The 20,810-nt window shown below is 40.1% G+C and overlaps 1 protein-coding gene across 1 annotated transcript in view; it reads right to left on the bottom strand.

The window, feature by feature from the left end:
• The window catches only part of NPHP3 (nephrocystin 3), a 184,240-nt gene that overhangs the window by 100,220 nt on the left and 63,210 nt on the right, over positions 1-20,810 (bottom strand). The window contains exons 11-15 of the mRNA XM_053690853.1: positions 12,815-12,918; positions 10,784-10,898; positions 10,350-10,493; positions 1,210-1,307; positions 285-387 (exon numbers count right to left, since the gene is read on the bottom strand). Coding sequence (XP_053546828.1) covers positions 285-387; positions 1,210-1,307; positions 10,350-10,493; positions 10,784-10,898; positions 12,815-12,918 — 564 coding nt within the window. The remainder of the gene's footprint in view (positions 1-284; positions 388-1,209; positions 1,308-10,349; positions 10,494-10,783; positions 10,899-12,814; positions 12,919-20,810) is intronic.

Here is a 20,810-nt window from a genome sequence, read left to right as displayed (position 1 = left end):
TCTGGCCCGTTACGGAGGCCTAAGGATAGGTTTGAAAACCAGTGTATTAGAGCAACTTTTTATAGATATTACTATTGATAACTAAGAAGTTTACTCCTGAAAGCGGGTTAAATACAGTTACCAGAAGATATCCATGCAATAATAAAATGCTCTAACAAATGGCAGCACTTTATTAAAGCGTTACCATGTCCCCTTAAACACAACTTTATATAATTTATCATCACATATGTCATAAATGCTTTTGACTTAGAGCTTCAAATCATCTGTTCATAAATGAAACATACTTGTTCCTTCGTCAGTGTGATATTGACTCCATTACATTCTGTAGCGATTAAAGATTTAACATCCTTTGCATTCAGTGGATCCAAGTGAAGTGTTGGCCATAATCTGTCAATGAGAACATAAAAAACGGTGACTTTTCTCATTTCTGAGCTTAGACAAGGAAAGCATATGCTCAAAAACTCGCTAGCTTGGAGAGAAATCACACAAATTCTTTTGGATTTTTTTTATACCTTATATTGTAATGTTAGGGTCTCTCATTCACATAAAGAAAACATAACTGAGATGAACATAACTCAAGATAAAATTTGTGTTCCTAAATTATTTTGAGGGGTGTTATCATAAAAGTAGCTAAATCGCAAATATAAATTTTCACAGAATACAGTGATAATTTGACTTGTCTCTTGAAACCAATTGTACCTATACACACATTTATTTGTTTTTTAAAAAAAAAGTGCATATAATGTAAACTTTTTTCTTTAAAGGGACACTGAACCCAAATTTTTTCTTTCATGATTCAGATAGAGCATGTAATTGTAAGCAGCTTTCTAATTTACTTCTACTATCAATATTTCTTCATTCTTTTGCAATCTTTATTTGAAAAGAAGGCATCTCAGCTAAGGAGCCAGCAAATTGTGGGTTCAGAACCATGGACAGCACTTGTTTAAAGGTGCTGTCCAATCAGCAAGGACAACCCAGGTTGTTCACCTAAAATGGGCCGGCATCTAAACTTACATTCTTGCTTTTCAAATAAACATACCAAGAAAATGAAGACAATTTGATAATAGAAGTAAATTAGAAAGTTGCTTAAAATTGCATGATCTATCTGAATCACAAAAGATTTTTTTTGGCTACAGTGTCCCTTTAACTAATTACAATAGAGCATCAGCAAGCCTTTTCATTTTACACTTCTAAATTATTAAGACTCACCTCCATGCCTGAGGACAGGTCTCCACATTCACAGACACAATTACACGAACGTTTACGGGTAAGGGATCAATTAGCCATTTCATGTGTTTTTCAGCATGCTGTCATGAGAGAGTTTCCATGAGATCAGACTAACACTTCACACAAGACTCTGTTTAAGTCTTCTCAATGAGAAACGTACAGGAACGTTATATATATTTTATATTGTATATTCACAAACAAGTATATTGTTACTGCTGCAGTTAAGAAAAAAGTGAGACCGTACAGTATATTCAAGTGCCAAATTCTAAATACTTTTTAACATGGTATTACCGTAGTGTTTGTGCCACAGCTTTATACAAAGTTTTTTATACACAAGAAGTAAAAGAAACTTACAACAAAAAATATGTTTTTCATTTAGGAACTCCTCACGTGTGGCTTTCTAGCTGGCATTATATACCTATTGAGTGCATTCCAGTGAGTCATTGTATATAGTAAATCAACTACAACACTATATATTCATAAGCGTGAAGAAAAGTGCATAGAATTTGTCATTTAAAATAACAAATACCTTATTTTGCTATTTAAAGGGACATGTTGTCCATGTGCTAAATTGCTTGAATTTGATGCAGTTTAACTATAAAAAGCAGACAAGTAAATATCACCTGAACATCTCTATGTAAAAAAGGAAGATATTCTACCACAAAATTACTTCAGCTCATAAGTGCTCTGTGATTTTGAGTTACTGTTTTCACAGTCTTCTGCATTCTGCAGGGTGTAAAATCTCATTGGATTTCACTGAAATCTTGCAAGATTTCATAGTAAACTTCCTTTAACAAAGGATAAAAATAAAGTGACTGTGTCTGCACATGCCATATGCACACTTCCTTGCAAGTCCCCGGGATTAGAATCCAAATTGGATGCTTACAGTCCCTTTACAATGGGATGTGGCTACTGAGTACATTTTGAGGTAAAATATCTTCCTTTTTTACATAGAGCTGTTAATATGATATTTTCTAGTCAGCCTTTTACATATATGCTGCATCCTTTTTGAGTTATTCAGCACTTGGATATTATGTTTCTTTAAAGTTAAGTTTATGTGACTAAATGTGCGTTGAATTTTCCCTGCGTCTTATATGCCAGAATTACAATGTGAAGGAGCACACTCTGCTGGCTAGTTGTTAGTAATTGTATTTGCAGTGGAAGGAATATAGACATAAAGATATAAGATGGAGACGGGGTAGGGCATGTCAATTTATTACTAACAACCCTGCAAATCTATGTGTTTATTATCCACAAAGGTTTAAACACATTGGTAAAGTACCACTCGAATGCCAAAGACAAGTGCTGGTGCTGAGCGGAAACTGCTGCTGAGCCAATCAGCAGTGCTAACTGCACAGCTAGGTTGTGTAACTAGCGCTGGTAATTGGATCTGTGGTTGTTTCCACTGGGGACAAGAAGTTCTCTGCGGTTTACGAGAGGTACTTTACCTATTTGTTTATCCTCTTTGTGGATGAGTATCACATAAATCTGCAGGCTTGATAGAGTGATAAAATGACATGCTATAAGAGAATGTCATATTTTTGACTATAATGACCCTTTAACTGTGTGTGGTTTATTTAGGTGCATTTTAAAAGCGGAAAAAGGAAAATTTATGCTTACCTGATAAATTTGTTTTTTTTTTTTACGATACGATGAGTCCACGGATTTCATCCTTACTTATGGGATATCACCTCCTGGTCAACAGGAGGAGGCAAAGAGCACCACAGCATAGCTGTATATATAGCTCCTCCCTTCCCTCCCATTCCAGTCATTCGACCAAAGTTAGGAAGAGAAAAGAAAAGCCAAGGTGCAGAGGTGACTGAAGTTTAACAAAAATAAAGACCCGTCTTAGAAAAACAGGGTGGGCCGTGGACTCATCGTATCGTAAAAGAAACAAATTTATCAGGTAAGCATAAATTTTCCTTTTCTTTTACAAGATACGATGAGTCCACGGATTTCATCCTTACTTATGGGATACAATACCAAAGCTATAGGACACGGATGAAAGGGTGGGACAAGACAGGGAACCTAAACGGAAGGAACCACTGCTTGAAGAACTTTTCTCCCAAAAACAGCCTTGGACGAGGCAAAAGTATCAGATTTGAAAATTTTTGAAAAAGTGTAATGAGAAGACCAAGTTGCAGCTTTGCAAATCTGTTCAACACAAGAATAATTTTTGAATGCCCAAGAGGAAGCCACACCCCTAGTGGAATGAGCCGTAATTCGATCAGGAGGCTGCTGTCCAGCAGTCTCATATGCAAAACGAATGATACTCTTCAGCCAAAATGAAAGAGAGGTAGCCGTAGCTTTCTGACCCCTACGCTTCCCAGAAAACACAACAAACAGGGAAGAAGATTGACGAAAATCCTTAGTAGCCTGTAAGTAAAACTTCAAGGCACGGACCACGTCCAAATTATGCAACAGTCGCTCCTTCTTAGAAGAAGGATTAGGACACAAGGAAGGAACAACAATTTCCTGATTAATATTCTTATTAGACACAACCTTAGGAAGGAAACCAGGTTTGGTACGTAACACCACCTTATCAGAATGGAAAATAAGATAAGGAGAATCACATTGTAATGCTGAAAGCTCAGATACTCTTCGAGCAGAAGAAATAGCAACCAAAAATAAAACTTTCCAAGATAATAACTTAATATCTATGGAATGCATAGGTTCAAACAGAACCCCTTGAAGAACTTTAAGAACTAGATTCAAACTCCAAGGAGGAGCAATTGGTCTAAACACAGGCCTGATTCTAGTCAGAGCCTGACAAAAAGATTAAACATCTGGAACGTCTGCCAGACGCTTGTGTAACAAAATAGACAAAGCAGAAATCTGTCCCTTTAAGGAATTTGCTGACAGTCTTTAAGGGACACCTTGTAAGTGGTGACTGGCTTAGCAGAATATGATCATATTGTGTGACTAAGATCCCATTTCATTTAAAGGCATTTTTTTAAAGCAAAAAAAAAAACAAAAAAATTTTGCAGCATAAATATAAGTCAATATTATTGCGAGATGTTATTCCCAATTTTATTTGAACTATGTAAGTATATTTAGCAGATAGAAGTATATTTGTTTTTGCAGCACAAATATAAGCTCATATTATTGCGAGATGTTTATCCCAATCTTATTAGAAGCTATGTAAGTATATTTGGCAGACAGAAGCATATTCAAATATGCCATGAAAGAGTGGACTTAAGTGGTTGGATGTGCACCAATATTTTTTGTTGTTTTGCTGTCCAGCAGTCTCATATGCAAAACGAATGATACTCTTCAGCCAAAATGAAAGAGAGGTAGCCGTAGCTTTCTGACCCCTACGCTTCCCAGAAAACACAACAAACAGGGAAGAAGATTGACGAAAATCCTTAGTAGCCTGTAAGTAAAACTTCAAGGCACGGACCACGTCAAAATTATGCAACAGTCGCTCCTTCTTAGAAGAAGGATTAGGACACAAGGAAGGAACAACAATTTCCTGATTAATATTCTTATTAGACACAACCTTAGGAAGGAAACCAGGTTTGGTACGTAACACCACCTTATCAGAATGGAAAATAAGATAAGGAGAATCACATTGTAATGCTGAAAGCTCAGATACTCTTCGAGCAGAAGAAATAGCAACCAAAAATAAAACTTTCCAAGATAATAACTTAATATCTATGGAATGCATAGGTTCAAACGGAACCCCTTGAAGAACTAGATTCAAACTCCAAGGAGGAGCAATTGGTCTAAACACAGGCCTGATTCTAGTCAGAGCCTGACAAAAAGATTAAACATCTGGAACGTCTGCCAGACGCTTGTGTAACAAAATAGACAAAGCAGAAATCTGTCCCTTTAAGGAACTTGCTGACAACCCTTTCTCCAATCCATCTTGGAGAAAAGACAAAATCCTGGGAATCCTAACCCTACTCCATGAGTATCCCTTGGATTCGCACCAATAAAGATATTTACGCCATATCTTATGGTAAATCTTTCTAGTAACAGGCTTATGTGCCTGAATCAAGGTATCAATGACCGAATCAGAAAACCCTTGCTTAGATCAAATTAAGCGTTCAATCTCCAAGCAGTTAGTTGCAGAGAAACTACATTCAGATAACGGAAGGGTCCCTGAATGAGAAGGTCTTTCCTCAATGGAAGCTTCCACTGGGGCTGGGATGACATGTCCACCAGATCGGCATACCAAGTCCTGCGAGGCCACGCAGGGGCGATGAGCATCACTGATGCCCTCTCCTGTTTGACTCAAGCAATCACCCGGGGAAGGAGAGCAAATGGAGGAAACACATAAGCTAGGCTGAAGGACCAAGGCATTGCCAAGGCATCTATCAGCTCGGCCTGGGGATCCCTGGACCTGGACCCATATCTCGGAAGCTTTGCATTCTGGCGAGATGCCATGAGATCCAACTCTGGCCTGCCCCTTCTGAGAATCAGGTCGGCAAATACCTCCGGATGGAGTTCCCACTCTCCCGGATGAAATGCCTGTCTGCTCAGAAAATCTGCTTCCCAGTTTTCCACCCCTGGGATGTGAATCGCGGACAGATGGCAAGAGTGAGACTCCGCCCACTGTATTATCCTGGCTACTTCTGTCATCGCTAAGGAACTTCTTGTTCCCCCCTGATGATTGATGTAGGCCACCGTTGTTATGTTGTCCAACTGGAATCTGATGAATTGGGCCGAAGCCAACTGAGGCCAAGCCTGAAGCGCATTGAATATTGCTCTCAACTCTAGGATATTGATGGGAAGGAGAGACTCCGCCTGAGTCCAGACCCCCTGAGCCCTCAGGGAATTCCAGACTGCTCCCCATCCTAACAGGCTGGCATCCGTTGTCACTATCACCCATGAGAGTCTGCGAAAGCATGTCCCCTGGGATAGATGATCCAGTGACAACCACCATAGAAGAGAGTCCCTTGTCTCCTGATCCAGATGTATTTTAGGAGACAAATTTGTATAATCTCCATTCCACTGTCTGAGCATGTTCAATTACAAAGGCCTGAGATGAAACCGAGCAAATGGAATGATGTCCATTGCCGCTACCATCAATCCAATTACCTCCATGCACTGAGCCACCGGGGATTGGTCTGAAGGGCTCGGCATGTGTTCATAATTTTCAATTTTCTGACCTCCGTCAAAAATATTTTCATGGATAGAGAGTCGATTAGAGTTCACAGGAAAGGAACCCTTCTCTATGGAACTAGAGAACTCTTCTCCAGATTCACCTTCCACCCATGAGTCCTCAGGAAGGACAGAACAATGTCAGTATGAGACTTTGTTAGCTGATAAGACGAGGCCTGGATCAGAATATCGTCCAGATAAGGTGCCACTACAATGCCCCGCGGTCTCAGAACCGCTAGCAGCGACCCCAGAACCTTTGTGAAAATTCTGGGTGCCGTGGCCAGACCAAAAAGAAGAGCCACAAACTGAAAATGTTTGTCCAGAAAGGCAAACCTCAGGAACTTGTGATGATCTCTGTGGATAGGAACATGAAGATATGCATCCTTTAGATCCACGGTAGTTATAAATTGACCCTCCTGGATCAATGGAAGAATGGTACGAATAGTTTCCATCTTGAAAGATGGAACTCTGAGAAACATGTTTAGACTCTTGAGATCTAAGATAGGTCTGAAAGTTCCCTCTTTTTTGGGAACTACACAAAGATTTGAATAAAATTCCTGTCCCCGTTCCTGAATTGGAATGGGACAAATTACTCCCATGGAGGATAGGTCTCTTACACAGCGTAAGAACGCCACTCTCTTTATCTGGTCTACAGACAATCGAGAAAGAAGGAATCTTCCTCTGGGGAAGAATCTCTGAACTCCAGTTTGTATCCCTGAGATACTATATCTATTGCCCAAAAATCTTGAACGTCTCTTATCCAAGCCTGGACAAAAAATGATAGTCTGCCCCCCACTAGATCCGGTCCCGGATCGGGGGCCGTCCCTTCATGCTGATTTGGTGGCAGCAACAGGTTTTTTGGGTTGTTTGCACTTGTTCCAAGCCTGGTTGGGCCTCCATGTGGACTTGGGTTGAGAATAGCCCCCCTCCTGCTTAGTGGAAGGGGAAGAGGGGGTTCCCTTGAAATTTCAAAAAGGAACGAAAATTACTCTGTTGACCACTCTGTTTTGATTTCTTATCCTGAGGGAGGAGGTGACCCTTACCTCCCGTGATGTCAGAAATAATTTCTTTCAAGTCAGGACCAAACAAGGTCTTCGCCTTGTAAGGAATAGCCAAAAGCTTAGTTTTGGGTGACAAGTCGGCAGACCAGGACTTCAGCCACAAGACCCTACGTGCTAAGATCGAAAATCCTGATCTCTTAGCCGCCAACTTAGTAATTTGCAGAGAAGCATCTGTCACAAAAGAATTAGCCAGCTTAAGGGCTTTAATTCTGTCCTGTATCTCTTCCAAAGGAGTCTCAGTTTTAAGAGATTCCTCCAGAGCATCAAACCAATAAGCAGCCGCCGTGGTAACCATGACGATGCAGGCTGCCGGTTGTAAAAGTAACCCTTGATGAACATAAAGTTTCTTAAGAAGACCCTCTAATTTCTTATCCATAGGGTCCTTACAGGCGCAACTATCCTCAATAGAAATAGTAGTACATTTAGCCAAAGTGGAAATAGCACCTTCCACCTTAGGAACCGTCTGCCAAGAACTCCTGATAGAATCCGCTATGGGATACATCTTCCTGAACATGGGAGAAGGAGAGAATGGTATACCTGGTCTCTTCCATTCCTTAGCAATAATTTCCGAAGTTCTCTTGGGAACTGGAAAAACATCTGAATAAGAAGGGACCTCTAGATATCTGTCCAACTTACTCAATTTTTCTGGAGGAACCACGATTGAATCGCAGGCGGAGGTGTTCCAGTTTAAACCGGAAAGACATTACTTCTGAATCCGTTGGTAGCAGGGCGCTATCCGATTCAGAAAGCTCACCTTCCGATAAGGGCTCCAATTCTGATCCCTGTAAAGGCATCTCTGACCTCGCTATTAAAGCATCTGAAGTCGTATTGGCCACGAGATCGTCCTTCCTTCTGCGTTTGCCTTGTAGTACGGGGAAGGCAGACAATGCTTCAGAAAGTGTAGAGGACATAACAGCTGCTATGTCCTTTAGAGTAAATGCAGGCGAAACTGCAGAGGTACTGGACTGTGCCTGGGTAGGCGTTAGGGACTGTGACGCATGGGGAGAAAGATGTGGCATACTCTGATTCTCATCGTTAGAACCTTGAGAAGCATCCGCCTTATTTAAATCTGTATCAAAAAACATTTGCTCCCTGAACTGTAAAGCCCTCTCAATACACGAGGGGCAAAAGGTAACAGGAGGTTCCACATTTGCATTCAAACATAGCGAACATGTAACATTCATATCCATGTCAGCATAAATAAAAACAGACTTGGTCTGTTAATAAAAGACCTCTGAATAAAGTGTGCAGCTGTACCTTTCGAGATTAACCATCAAAGTGACAAAGGATGCACACAAATCAAATTAAGCCGAGGACATCAGAGGAAAATAAAAAGTAAGAGCAAGCAACATTACTTTTAAAAAACGGATCGTTAAACTATGCGTCTGCCGCCTCAACAGCTCTGTTGAGGCGCCTACCTGCCCCCTCAAAGTTGACTTCCGCTTTCAAATATACACTGCCTAACACTGCTTGCTCTATAACATCAAACCATGCGGTCCCGGCAGACAGAGAAGCTCTGATCACTCTCTCTCTTCACGCTGCGTACTACGGAACGTAGCTGTGCGGCATCCAGAGCGCGGGAAAAAACTCCGCCCTTCGTGGGCGTCACTAACTCCCCGCTTCATAGTGATTGGGTCTCCCTCCGTGAGCCGTATGTCGCTGTGATCACAGTGAAAAAGCCATGCGGTCTCGACTCTCACACCCACGCTTGAATCTCTGGCCACAGAAAGAGCCCTGTCTATGCGCACTAAAAACCATTGCAAAGTGACAGTAATACACTCCCCATAAACACCGGAGGCATGCTCCGCTCTAGGGTCACACATGACTAGCCCAAGCGTCAGTCCAAGTCCATATGCGCTCCCACATATTTTCCCATAAATGTGTCCTGAGCGTCCCAATTAATCCACTACCACCACATCCTCCTTAACACCTGTAGGGAGGCCATGGGTAAAATTAGTGGTTCATAGAAATAAAGGTTGCAGCGATTCCTGAGTTAATGGCTGTCCCAGAAAAAGAGCTGCACATACCTTGGTGCTGATCGGCAGCATGAATCGTCCCACAGCTATGAAGAAGTCGTCTGTATCTTCTTGTCATTCTGTGGAGACATACAGGGCCTTAGTTAGAATTGCTAAGACCATATTGAGAAGGGCAGCATACAGTCTGGGAGGCGCAGTGAGAAATTAATCCCACCAGTTCCCAATGCTTTAAAGCCACCTGTAGCTCTGCTAACAAGAGGCTGACCAGGTCCTGGCTACACCCTTTAATAAAATAGTACGCACTGGCACCATTTAAAAATAAAAAACTCTTGATTGAAGAAACTAAACTAACACCTCACTTTACCTCTTCCTATTTCTCACACAGGCAAAGAGAATGACTGGGGTGGGAGGGAAGGGAGGAGCTATATATACAGCTCTGCTGTAGTGCTCTTTGCCTCCTCCTGTTGACCTGGAGGCGATATCCCATAAGGATGAAATCCGTGGACTCATCGGGGCCTATCTATTAAGCTCCGCTTGATGCCCTGCAGGCTCGCCAGAAACAGCAGTTATGAAGCAGCGGTCACAAAGACCGCTGCTCTATAACCTGTCCGCCTGCTCTGAGCAGGAGGACAGACATCGCCAGAAATCAACCTGATTGAGTATGATCGGGTTGATTGACACCTCCTACAGCAAGCGTATTGCTTGCCATATTCAGCGAGGTCTGGCGGACCTGATCCGCACTGTCGGATCAGGTCCGCCAGACTTTCTTAAATAGGGGCCATTGTATCTTGTAAAAGAAATTCTGGTACTTTATCTTTGTACAACTATATTGTATCTAGATTAGAATAAGTTAGAAAACCCAATATTACTCCTTATATGAGAGCAGTTACAGGTTAGCATATTGGTCTGCCTTTTTAAATACAAGTAGAGTCAAATCATACAGTACAGCGTGATAACATGATAAGAACTGTGCTCCTACCTCTATCTGATCAATAGAATCAATAATGATGATGATGTTCCCTTGGTAACGAATTGAAAGTTTTTCAAGCCAGTGAGGAAATTCTTCCAAGAACTTTCCTGGATCCATAGACAAGGATGATACTGACCAGGAATATTGCATTAGCTGTTTTAATATCAGAAACATGCATTACTTATATGAAATGTTACAATACAGAGAAGAAAATGGATCTCTGAAGTTAAAAACATCTATTTATAAATTTAAATATTTATTTATACAACTGTTAAGTAAATTGGAAAGTCTATTAAAACTGCATGCTCTATCTGAATCATGAAAGTTTAATTTTGACTTTAGTGTCCCTTTAAGAGGCATCTACCACATAATGTTGAGTCACTTGTTGGCATATAACTTTCACGTTGATTAATCAGCCTATTTAAATTTCTTTGCTTTGTTACCTTCAGCGTTAGGCGTTTTATTATCAGCGCAGGCTCTGCGCTTGTTGACATGGGTCTCCCAACAAAATGGTATAGTATCAGAGTGTTTGGGGAGTGCTTCTGCTGAAGCTGAATCCTGTACATGAAAATAATGGGGACAATTATTTCCCTGGTAAGCTGATATATCGGTCTATAAAGTTTTGCTTATTTAGTACTGAAGTACTGCACCTTATACCTCCAGAGGCCTGCAATAAAATGCATGGCATGTATATCATTATAAAGGTCAAGAAATTATATCATTAGTTAAACCAAAAATAACTGCATTCAAACACATAAGAAAATCATTGTCTATACTGAATCAATTAAATTACCACATTTTCCTTTTGAATTAGCCAATTACTTTTTACATACTTGCTGCTGGTTTCTTACAGAACTAAGCTAAATTTAAATATAAAAGATCATGAAAATCTCATTATTTCAGGATATCAAGTATTTCTTTGTGTGTCCTGTATTTACATGTTTCCTGTTTACAATGTTTTATAAACACAGATGAGAACCAATGTTCCCTCTAAGACTTTTTCACATGAGAGGCTACAGACATATGACCATTTTCCTCCAATCTCCCTTAGGTATAGATTATGCTGGTACAGTACTAGCTTCTGTTAATGTCTCCTTTGTATTTTTAAATATGTTCGCTTTGTGTAATTTTGTTTTGTTTTTTTCATATTCATGCGCTGTAACTATTTTTGTTCATAATAGATAATGCTTTTATTCAGTTTTGCTTTTTTCTAATATCTTAACGACAATACTAAAGAGACGAATATAACAGTATTCTGTTTTTAGTTGAGTTTTGCCAAATTGGGTTTTGAGGTTGGTAATCTCTTAGTCTTGGGTTTCGTTAGGATTTCCCTAATAATAACCATACGTGGTGGCAAAAGAGATAGTTTAGTGTGGGTGGCAATAAAAGGCGAGTCCTGGGCATTTCTGTATATACAGTACTATAGACTAGAGAGTTTTGTTAACCCTTGTATCCACTAAACTAAGTTACAGGCTCACCTGTAGTGGTTTGGCTGTGATTACCTGGCTAAAGTTGAATGTGTTGGTTAACCCTCTACGTCACAAACTGATGACAGTTAAAGGGTTAGTTAACTCTTTCTATTACATAAAATATTTTTTAATTTATGCAGATGTACGTCTAAAGGATTCGAATACCAAACTGAGCATTTTTCTTGTGACTTCTTGTTTGATTGTTTATATAATGTTTTATGTTTGTTATCTTCAAAAATGCAATTTCTTTTGTTGTTTCCGTGACCTTATATTACTAAATGTACACTGGTGTATACTACTAAGAGTTCATCTTTTCTAATCTACCCCTATGTGTTTTGTGGAGAAAGCACTTTGTCAATGTGCTTTTATCATTGACAAAGTGCTTTCTCCACAAAACACATAGGGGTAGATTTAACAAATGTTGGACAGACATGATCCGCTGTAGCAGATGTCTGCTCGACATCACTAAATGCCGACAGCATACGCTGTCAGCATTTAACATTGCACAATCATTTCTGGCGAAATCTGATTGGGATGATTGCTGTCCAAGGAGCAGCGGTCTTAAGACTGCTGCTTCCAAAATTTACCCCTTAGGATTATGGTAGTGATCATTAATGTATAAGTAGTTTTTGCATTACTTTTAATATATTTCATAAAGATGGATGTTTTATAACTAGCAAGCCATTTTGTCAACTGCAACTTAATTTACATTTTGAGTTTTCTTTTTTGAGCTACACAAAGGTAAGACAAGTATACCAGAGTTAATTTCAAACATTTTAAACAGCAAACTGTAACAGACTAGAATTGAGGTTGTTTTTAATTTAGCAAATATAAAAATCAACTAAAAATGGCAAAATACCTTTTTCCTGCTTATCTATATGTACGTAACTTTGACATTTTCTTGTAATAGAGTTGGGTAACATAGAAGCCATGTCATAAAATATACTTATTACACCAGATATAATAGATTAAAATGTAAACGCAAAAGTAACTCACAAAACTTACCATTTTGATAATAGAAGTGATTTTCCAGAGCCTGGGCCCCCAGAAATAAGGAGGGGTGGGATAGGGGCAGGCGCAGCCACTAAATCATTTAAGCGATCATAATACTAAAAAGAAATCCAAAAGTAAAAAATAATGTTATTTAACCTAACACAAACTAAACTTTTAAATCCAAAGAACAGACATTCCAATGTGCCAAAACCAACAAACTGCAATAAAACTATGTAAATGTATAAAAAAACAAGTCAAATACACTATCGGCTAGATTTGGAGTTTTGTCGGTAACAACCCGAAAATCTAACGCCGGCTTTTTTCTGGCCGCACCATAAAAATAACTCTGGTATTGAGAGTCCACATAAAGGCTGCGTTAGGCTCCAAAAAAGGAGCGTAGAGCATTTTTAACGCAGCTTCAACTCTCGATACCAGAGTTGCTTACGCAAACGGCCAGCCTCAAAAACGTGCTTGTGCACGATTCCCCCCATAGAAAACAATGGGGCTGTTTGAGCTGAAAAAAAACCTAACACCTGCAAAAAAGCCGCGTTCAGCTCTTAACGCAGCCCCATTGTTTGCTATGCGGAAACACCTCCTAAGTCTGCACCTAACACCCTAACATGTACCCCGAGTCTAAACACCCCTAACCTTACACTTATTAACCCCTAATCTGCCGCCCCCGCTATCGCTGACACCTGCATTTTATTTTTAACCCCTAATCTGCCGCTCCATAAACCGCCGCTACTTACATTATCCTTATGTACCCCTAATCTGCTGCCCCTAACACCGCCGACCCCAATATTATATTTATTAACCCCTAATCTGCCCCCCACAAAGTCGCCTCCACCTGCCTACACTTATTAACCCCTAATCTGCCGACCGGACCTGAGCGCTACTATAATAAAGTTATTAACCCCTAATCCGCCTCACTAACCCTATAATAAATAGTATTAACCCCTAATCTGCCCTCCCTAACATCGCCGACACCTAACTTCAAACATTAACCCCTAATCTGCCGACTGGAGCTCACCGCTATTCTAATAAATGTATTAACCCCTAAAGCTAAGTCTAACCCTAACACTAACACCCCCCTAAGTTAAATATAATTTAAATCTAACGAAATTAATTAACTCTTATTAAATAAATTATTCCTATTTAAAGCTAAATACTTACCTGTAAAATAAATCCTAATATAGCTACAATATAAATTATAATTATATTATAGCTATTTTAGGATTTATATTTATTTTACAGGTAACTTTGTATTTATTTTAACCAGGTACAATAGCTATTAAATAGTTAAGAACTATTTAATAGCTAAAATAGTTAAAATAATTACAAAATTACCTGTAAAATAAATCCTAACCTAAGTTACAATTAAACCTAACACTACACTATCAATAAATTAATTAAATAAACTACCTACAATTACCTACAATTAACCTAACACTACACTATCAATAAATTAATTAAATACAATTCCTACAAATAAATACAATTAAATAAACTAGCTAAAGTACAAAAAATAAAAAAGAACTAAGTTACAAAAAATAAAAAAATATTTACAAACATAAGAAAAATATTACAACAATTTTAAACTAATTACACCTACTCTAAGCCCCCTAATAAAATAACAAAGACCCCCAAAATAAAAAAATGCCCTACCCTATTCTAAATTACTAAAGTTCAAAGCTCTTTTACCTTACCAGCCCTGAACAGGGCCCTTTGCGGGGCATGCCCCAAAAAATTCAGCTCTTTTGCCTGTAAAAAAAAACATATAATACCCCCCCCCCAACATTACAACCCACCACCCACATACCCCTAATCTAACCCAAACCCCCCTTAAATAAACCTAACACTAAGCCCCTGAAGATCTTCCTACCTTATCTTCACCATACCAGGTTCACCGATCCGTCCTGAAGAGCTCCTCCGATGTCCTGATCCAAGCCCAAGCGGGGGGCTGAAGAGGTCCATGATCCGGCTGAAGTCTTCATCCAAGCGGGAGCTGAAGAGGTCCATGATCCGGATGAAGTCTTCATCCAAGCGGGAGCTGAAGAGGTCCATGATCCGGATGAAGTCTTCTATCAACGGCATCTTCAATCTTCTTTCTTCGGGAGCCATCATCTTCCATCCGACGCGGAACATCCTCTTCTCCCGACGCCTACTAGCCGAATGACGGTTCCTTTAAGGGACGTCATCCAAGATGGCGTCCCTCGAATTCCGATTGGCTGATAGGATTCTATCAGCCAATCGGAATTAAGGTAGGAATATTCTGATTGGCTGATGGAATAAGCCAATCAGAATCAAGTTCAATCCGATTGGCTGATCCAATCAGCCAATCAGATTGAGCTCGCATTCTATTGGCTGTTCCGATCAGCCAATAGAATGCGAGCTCAATCTGATTGGCTGATTGGATCAGCCAATCGGATTGAACTTGATTCTGATTGGCTGATTCCATCAGCCAATCAGAATATTCCTACCTTAATTCCGATTGGCTGATAGAATCCTATCAGCCAATCGGAATTCGAGGGACGCCATCTTGGATGACGTCCCTTAAAGGAACCGTCATTCTTCAGTTGGACGTCGCCGGAAGAAGATGGGTCCGCGGTGGAGGTCTTCAGGATGGAGCCGGTCGTCATCGGATGAAGATAGAAGATGCCGCTTGGATCAAGATGGTTGCCGGTCCGGATCGCCTCTTCTTCCCGGATAGGATGAAGACTTTGGAGCCTCTTCTGGACCTCTTCAGCCACCGGATGATGGATCGCCAGCCCCCGCTTGGGTTGGATGAAGATTTTGGAGCCAGGACGGATCGGTGATACCTGGTGAGGTGAAGACAAGGTAGGATGATCTTCAGGGGCTTAGTGTTAGGTTTATTTAAGGGGGGTTTGGGTTAGATTAGGGGTATGTGGGTGGTGGGTTGTAATGTTGGGGGGGGGGTATTGTATGTTTTTTTTTACAGGCAAAAGATCTGAACTTCTTGGGGCATGCCCCGCAAAGGGCCCTGTTCAGGGCTCGTAAGGTAAAAGAGCTTTGAACTAATAATTAGAATAGGGTAGGGCATTTTTTATTTTGGGGGTCTTTGTTATTTTATTAGGGGGCTTAGAGTAGGTGTAATTAGTTTAAAATTGTTGTAATATTTTTCTTATGTTTGTAAATATTTTTTTATTTTTTGTAACTTAGTTCTTTTTTATTTTTTGTACTTTAGCTAGTTTATTTAATTGTATTTATTTGTAGGAATTGTATTTAATTAATTTATTGATAGTGTAGTGTTAGGTTAATTGTAGGTAATTGTAGGTAGTTTATTTAATTAATTTATTGATAGTGTAGTGTTAGGTTTAATTGTAACTTAGGTTAGGATTTATTTTACAGGTAATTTTGTAATTATTTTAACTATTTTAGCTATTAAATAGTTCTTAACTATTTAATAGCTATTGTACCTGGTTAAAATAAATACAAAGTTACCTGTAAAATAAATATAAATCCTAAAATAGCTATAATATAATTATAATTTATATTGTAGCTATATTAGGATTTATTTTACAGGTAAGTATTTAGCTTTAAATAGGAATAATTTATTTAATAAGAGTTAATTAATTTCGTTAGATTTAAATTATATTTAACTTAGGGGGGTGTTAGTGTTAGGGTTAGACTTAGCTTTAGGGGTTAATACATTTATTAGAATAGCGGTGAGCTCCAGTCGGCAGATTAGGGGTTAATGTTTGAAGTTAGGTGTCAGCGATGTTAGGGAGGGCAGATTAGGGGTTAATACTATTTATTATAGGGTTAGTGAGGCGGATTAGGGGTTAATAACTTTATTATAGTAGCGCTCAGGTCCGGTCGGCAGATTAGGGGTTAATAAGTGTAGGCAGGTGGAGGCGACGTTGTGGGGGGCAGATTAGGGGTTAATAAATATAATATAGGGGTCAGCGGTGTTAGGGGCAGCAGATTAGGGGTACATAAGGATAACGTAGGTGGCGGCGCTTTGCGGTCGGCAGATTAGGGGTTAATTATTGTAGGTAGTTGGCTGCGACGTTGTGGGGGGCAGATTAGGGGTTACTAAATATAATATAGGGGTCGGCGGTGTTAGGGGCAGCAGATTAGGGGTACATAAGGATAACGTAGGTGGCGGTCGGCAGATTAGGGGTTAAAAAAATGTAATCGAGTGGCGGCGATGTGGGGGGACCTCAGTTTAGGGGTACATAGGTAGTTTATGGGTGTTAGTGTACTTTAGAGCACAGTAGTTAAGAGCTTTATAAACCGGCGTTAGCCCAGAAAGCTCTTAACTACTGACTTTTTTCCTGCGGCTGGAGTTTTGTCGTTAGATGTCTAACGCTCACTTCAGACACGACTCTAAATACCGGAGTTAGAAGGATCCCATTGAAAAGATAGGATACGCAATTGACGTAAGGGGATCTGCGGTATGGAAAAGTCGCGGCTGAAAAGTGAGCGTTAGACCCTATTTTGAGTGACTCCAAATACCGGAGTTAGCCTAAAACCAGCGTTTTTCACGGCTAACGCCAAACTCCAAATCTAGGCCTATGAGTGGTTGTTTGGAATATACTGTACATCAGGTAGAGGTGGTAAGGATTAATACAGGAAATGAATTCAAGAATGGCTTGGATATGAATAAGGCTATCCTCAGGGGTCAAGTCCAACAAAAAAAGTGTGGGAACCCACCAAGACTCCCCCCCTCACAATTAATATTGTTTTATACACACACACACACTGTATTTATATGTATATAATCTATACACTTTGGTTAATTAAAGCAAATTACATCCAATGAAAGGTTGAATGGCTGCCTTTGGGCCTAAGAATCCTCCTCTGTCCCAGTCTCACCCACTTAAGGTGCAATAATCCTATTTCTGCAGGGGGGGGCTAAATAACCCCAGAGCAAGCCACACAGAAATGTAAGCACCACACAGTGCGGGGTGATCTCACAGCAGGAACACTGACAGGCTTGCATTTAGTGTATTGTAGGAAGTGTTACTGCCTATTACTAGAGGATCTCACTATCTCTCTAATCAGACTGTGCTCCATCTCCTCCCACCAGCAGCAGCAGTGTTTACTGAAGCGTTTCTGTTCTCTGTCCAGAGGGAACTTAGTTCCAGGGATAGGCAAGGTATCCGTACACAGACACTGGTGTCCATGACTAGACCTTGCAGTGTCCGCCACAACCTTAGTATATCTTTTCTTTCTGATTAAAAATAAGAATAAAAAAAAATATGTAGTGTGAATAAAGTTAGTGGCTTGTCAAGAGACTGCTAGCGATATTGGGTGATAAGTTATGGAATAAATAAAGCCTGAGTTAAATACTGGATGTACATCTGCATAATAACACCCAGCTCTATACAAAGACACAGTAGTGACACTAGCACATGCTTATAGCCAGACAAGGGCTGGTTATAGGGTCAGTGGTATCTGCATCAGTATAACACCCAGCGCTATATAATGACATAGTAGTGACACTGGCACATGGGTATAGCCAGGGGAGTGCTGGTTATAGAATCAGTGGTATCTGCATCAGTATAATAACACCCAGCTCTATACAAAGACACAGTAGTGACACTGGCACATGGGTATAGCCAGAGGAGGGCTGGTTATAGTATCAGTGGTAGCTGCATCAGTATAACAACACCCAGCTCTATACAAAGACACAGTAGTGACACTGGCACATGGGTATAGCCAGAGGAGGGCTGGTTATAGAATCAGTGGTATCTGCATCAGTATAATAACACCCAGCTCTATACAAAGACACAGTAGTGATACTGGCACATGTGTATAGCCAGAGGAGGGCTGGTTATAGGGTCAGTGATATCTGCATCAGTATAATAACACCAAGCACTATACAAAGACACAGTAGTGACACTGGCTCATGGGTATAGCCAGACAAGAGCTGGTTATAGGGTTAGTGGTATCTGCATCAGTATAATAACACCCTGCGCTATTTAATGACACAGTAGTGACACTGGCACATTGGTATAGCCAGAGGAGGGCTGGTTATAGGGTCAGTGATATCTGCATCAGTATAATATCACCAGCGCTATATAATGACACAGTAGTGACACTGGCACATTGGTATAGCCAGAGGAGGGCTGGTTATAGGGTCAGTGATATCTGCATCAGTATAATAACACCCAGCACTTTACAAAGACACAGTAGTGACACTGACACATGGGTATAGCCAGACAATGGTTAGTTATAGGGTCAGTGGTATCTGCATCAGTATAATAACACCCTGCGCTATTTAATGACACAGTAGTGACACTGGCACATTGGTATATCCAGATGAGGGCTGGTTATAGGATCAGTGATATCTGCATCCGTATAATAACACCCAGCACTATACAAAGACACAGTAATGACACTGGCACATGGGTATAGCCAGAAGAGGGCTGGTTATAAGGTCAGTGGTATCTGCATCAGTATAACACCCAGCACTATATAATGACACAGTAGTGACACTGGCACATGGGTATAGCCAGAGGAGGGCTGGTTATAGAATCAGTGGTATCTGCATCAGTATAACACCCAGCACTATATAATGACACAGTAGTAACACTGGCACATGGGTATAGCCAGAGGAGAGCTGGCTATAGAATCAGTGGTATCTGCATCAGTATAATAACACCCAGCACTATATAATGGCACAATAGTGACACTGGCACATGGGTATAGCCAGAGGAGGGCTGGTTATAGGATCAGTGGTATCTGCATCAGTATAATAACACCCAGCACTATATAATGACACAGTAGTAACACTGGCACATGGGTATAGCCAGATAAGTGCTGGTTATAGGGTCAGTGGTATCTGCATCAGTATAATAACACCCAGCACTATATAATGGCACAATAGTGACACTGGCACATGGGTATAGCCAGATGAGGGCTGGTTATAGGATCAGTGGTATCTGCATCAGTATAATAACACCAAGCACTATACAAAGACACAGTAGTAACACTGGCTCATGGGTATAGCCAGAGGAGTGCTGGTTATACAATCAGTGGTATCTGCATCAGTATAATAACACCCAGCACTATAAAATAATGTTTTTAATTTCAAATGTACTTTGGTGTCCTTCACTAAGGTCTGTACTTTGGAAAATGTCCACCACAGCCTTTGTCTGTGCCTATCCCTGCTTAGTTCCTCCTGCATAAATAGTGCAGGAACTCCGTTCCCATGCGTTCCCGCTCGACTTGACCCCTGGCTATCCTAGAGATTATACTTCAGGTAGGGATATCAACAGTCAAGATTGACCTTCTCTGCAGCTGTCACTAACTGAGAAATACATCCTGCCAACATATCTATTCAAAACGTGGTAAGTAAATGTAGTGCCTTTTGACTTTAGTCGCAATGTCATTATCTCAAAGACCTTTTTTGATAACTATTCCCAATCCAGAGAGAAGTGGCTTTGTAAATGTGTTATCATTGTCATTTTACAAAATCTCTAGGCACACAATTGACATAGATATGTAGAATATTTTAGTTGTCCTATAAATCTTTCCTCACTTCAGGCCTGATGATAAAAAAGATTCTCCTGCTTGGAGAGAAATTATATTGCAGACTTCACAGGGGCTGAACTCACTGAATGCTACAAGAAAAGAGAGATCAAAGATGCCCCCCATAAACCTCTCCACTCAGATGAGATGATATAAAATCATCCTCCAGCACTGCCAGATCTCTTACAAGATTCTAGACAGGCAATTTTTGCTATACTTCTCTAAGGGGCATTGCTTGCATTTCTGTATGTGAAGAAGAGACAAGCCGATTCAGCATAGTACTGCATGATATGAGGGTTACACTTAAACATTTTGCTTTGTATTTTATATTACAGCAGTAATTTCACAAATTCTGATTATGCTTTGAAAGTTTCTGTGTAATTTTAACAAATTAGGATTATATTTTGTATATTATTATGTATGTTTTACAAATTACATTGCACTTTGTATTTGCTCTTTTTTTTTAACTTAAAATGACAATTTCAGAAAGTGGGAGGGACAGGGGAGT

This window comes from Bombina bombina, chromosome 8 (genome assembly GCF_027579735.1).
Source record: "Bombina bombina isolate aBomBom1 chromosome 8, aBomBom1.pri, whole genome shotgun sequence".
NCBI classification, from domain to species: Eukaryota; Metazoa; Chordata; class Amphibia; order Anura; family Bombinatoridae; genus Bombina; species Bombina bombina.
Note: the sequence above shows the minus strand (reverse complement) of the source record. Positions and strands in the feature narration are given on the sequence as shown.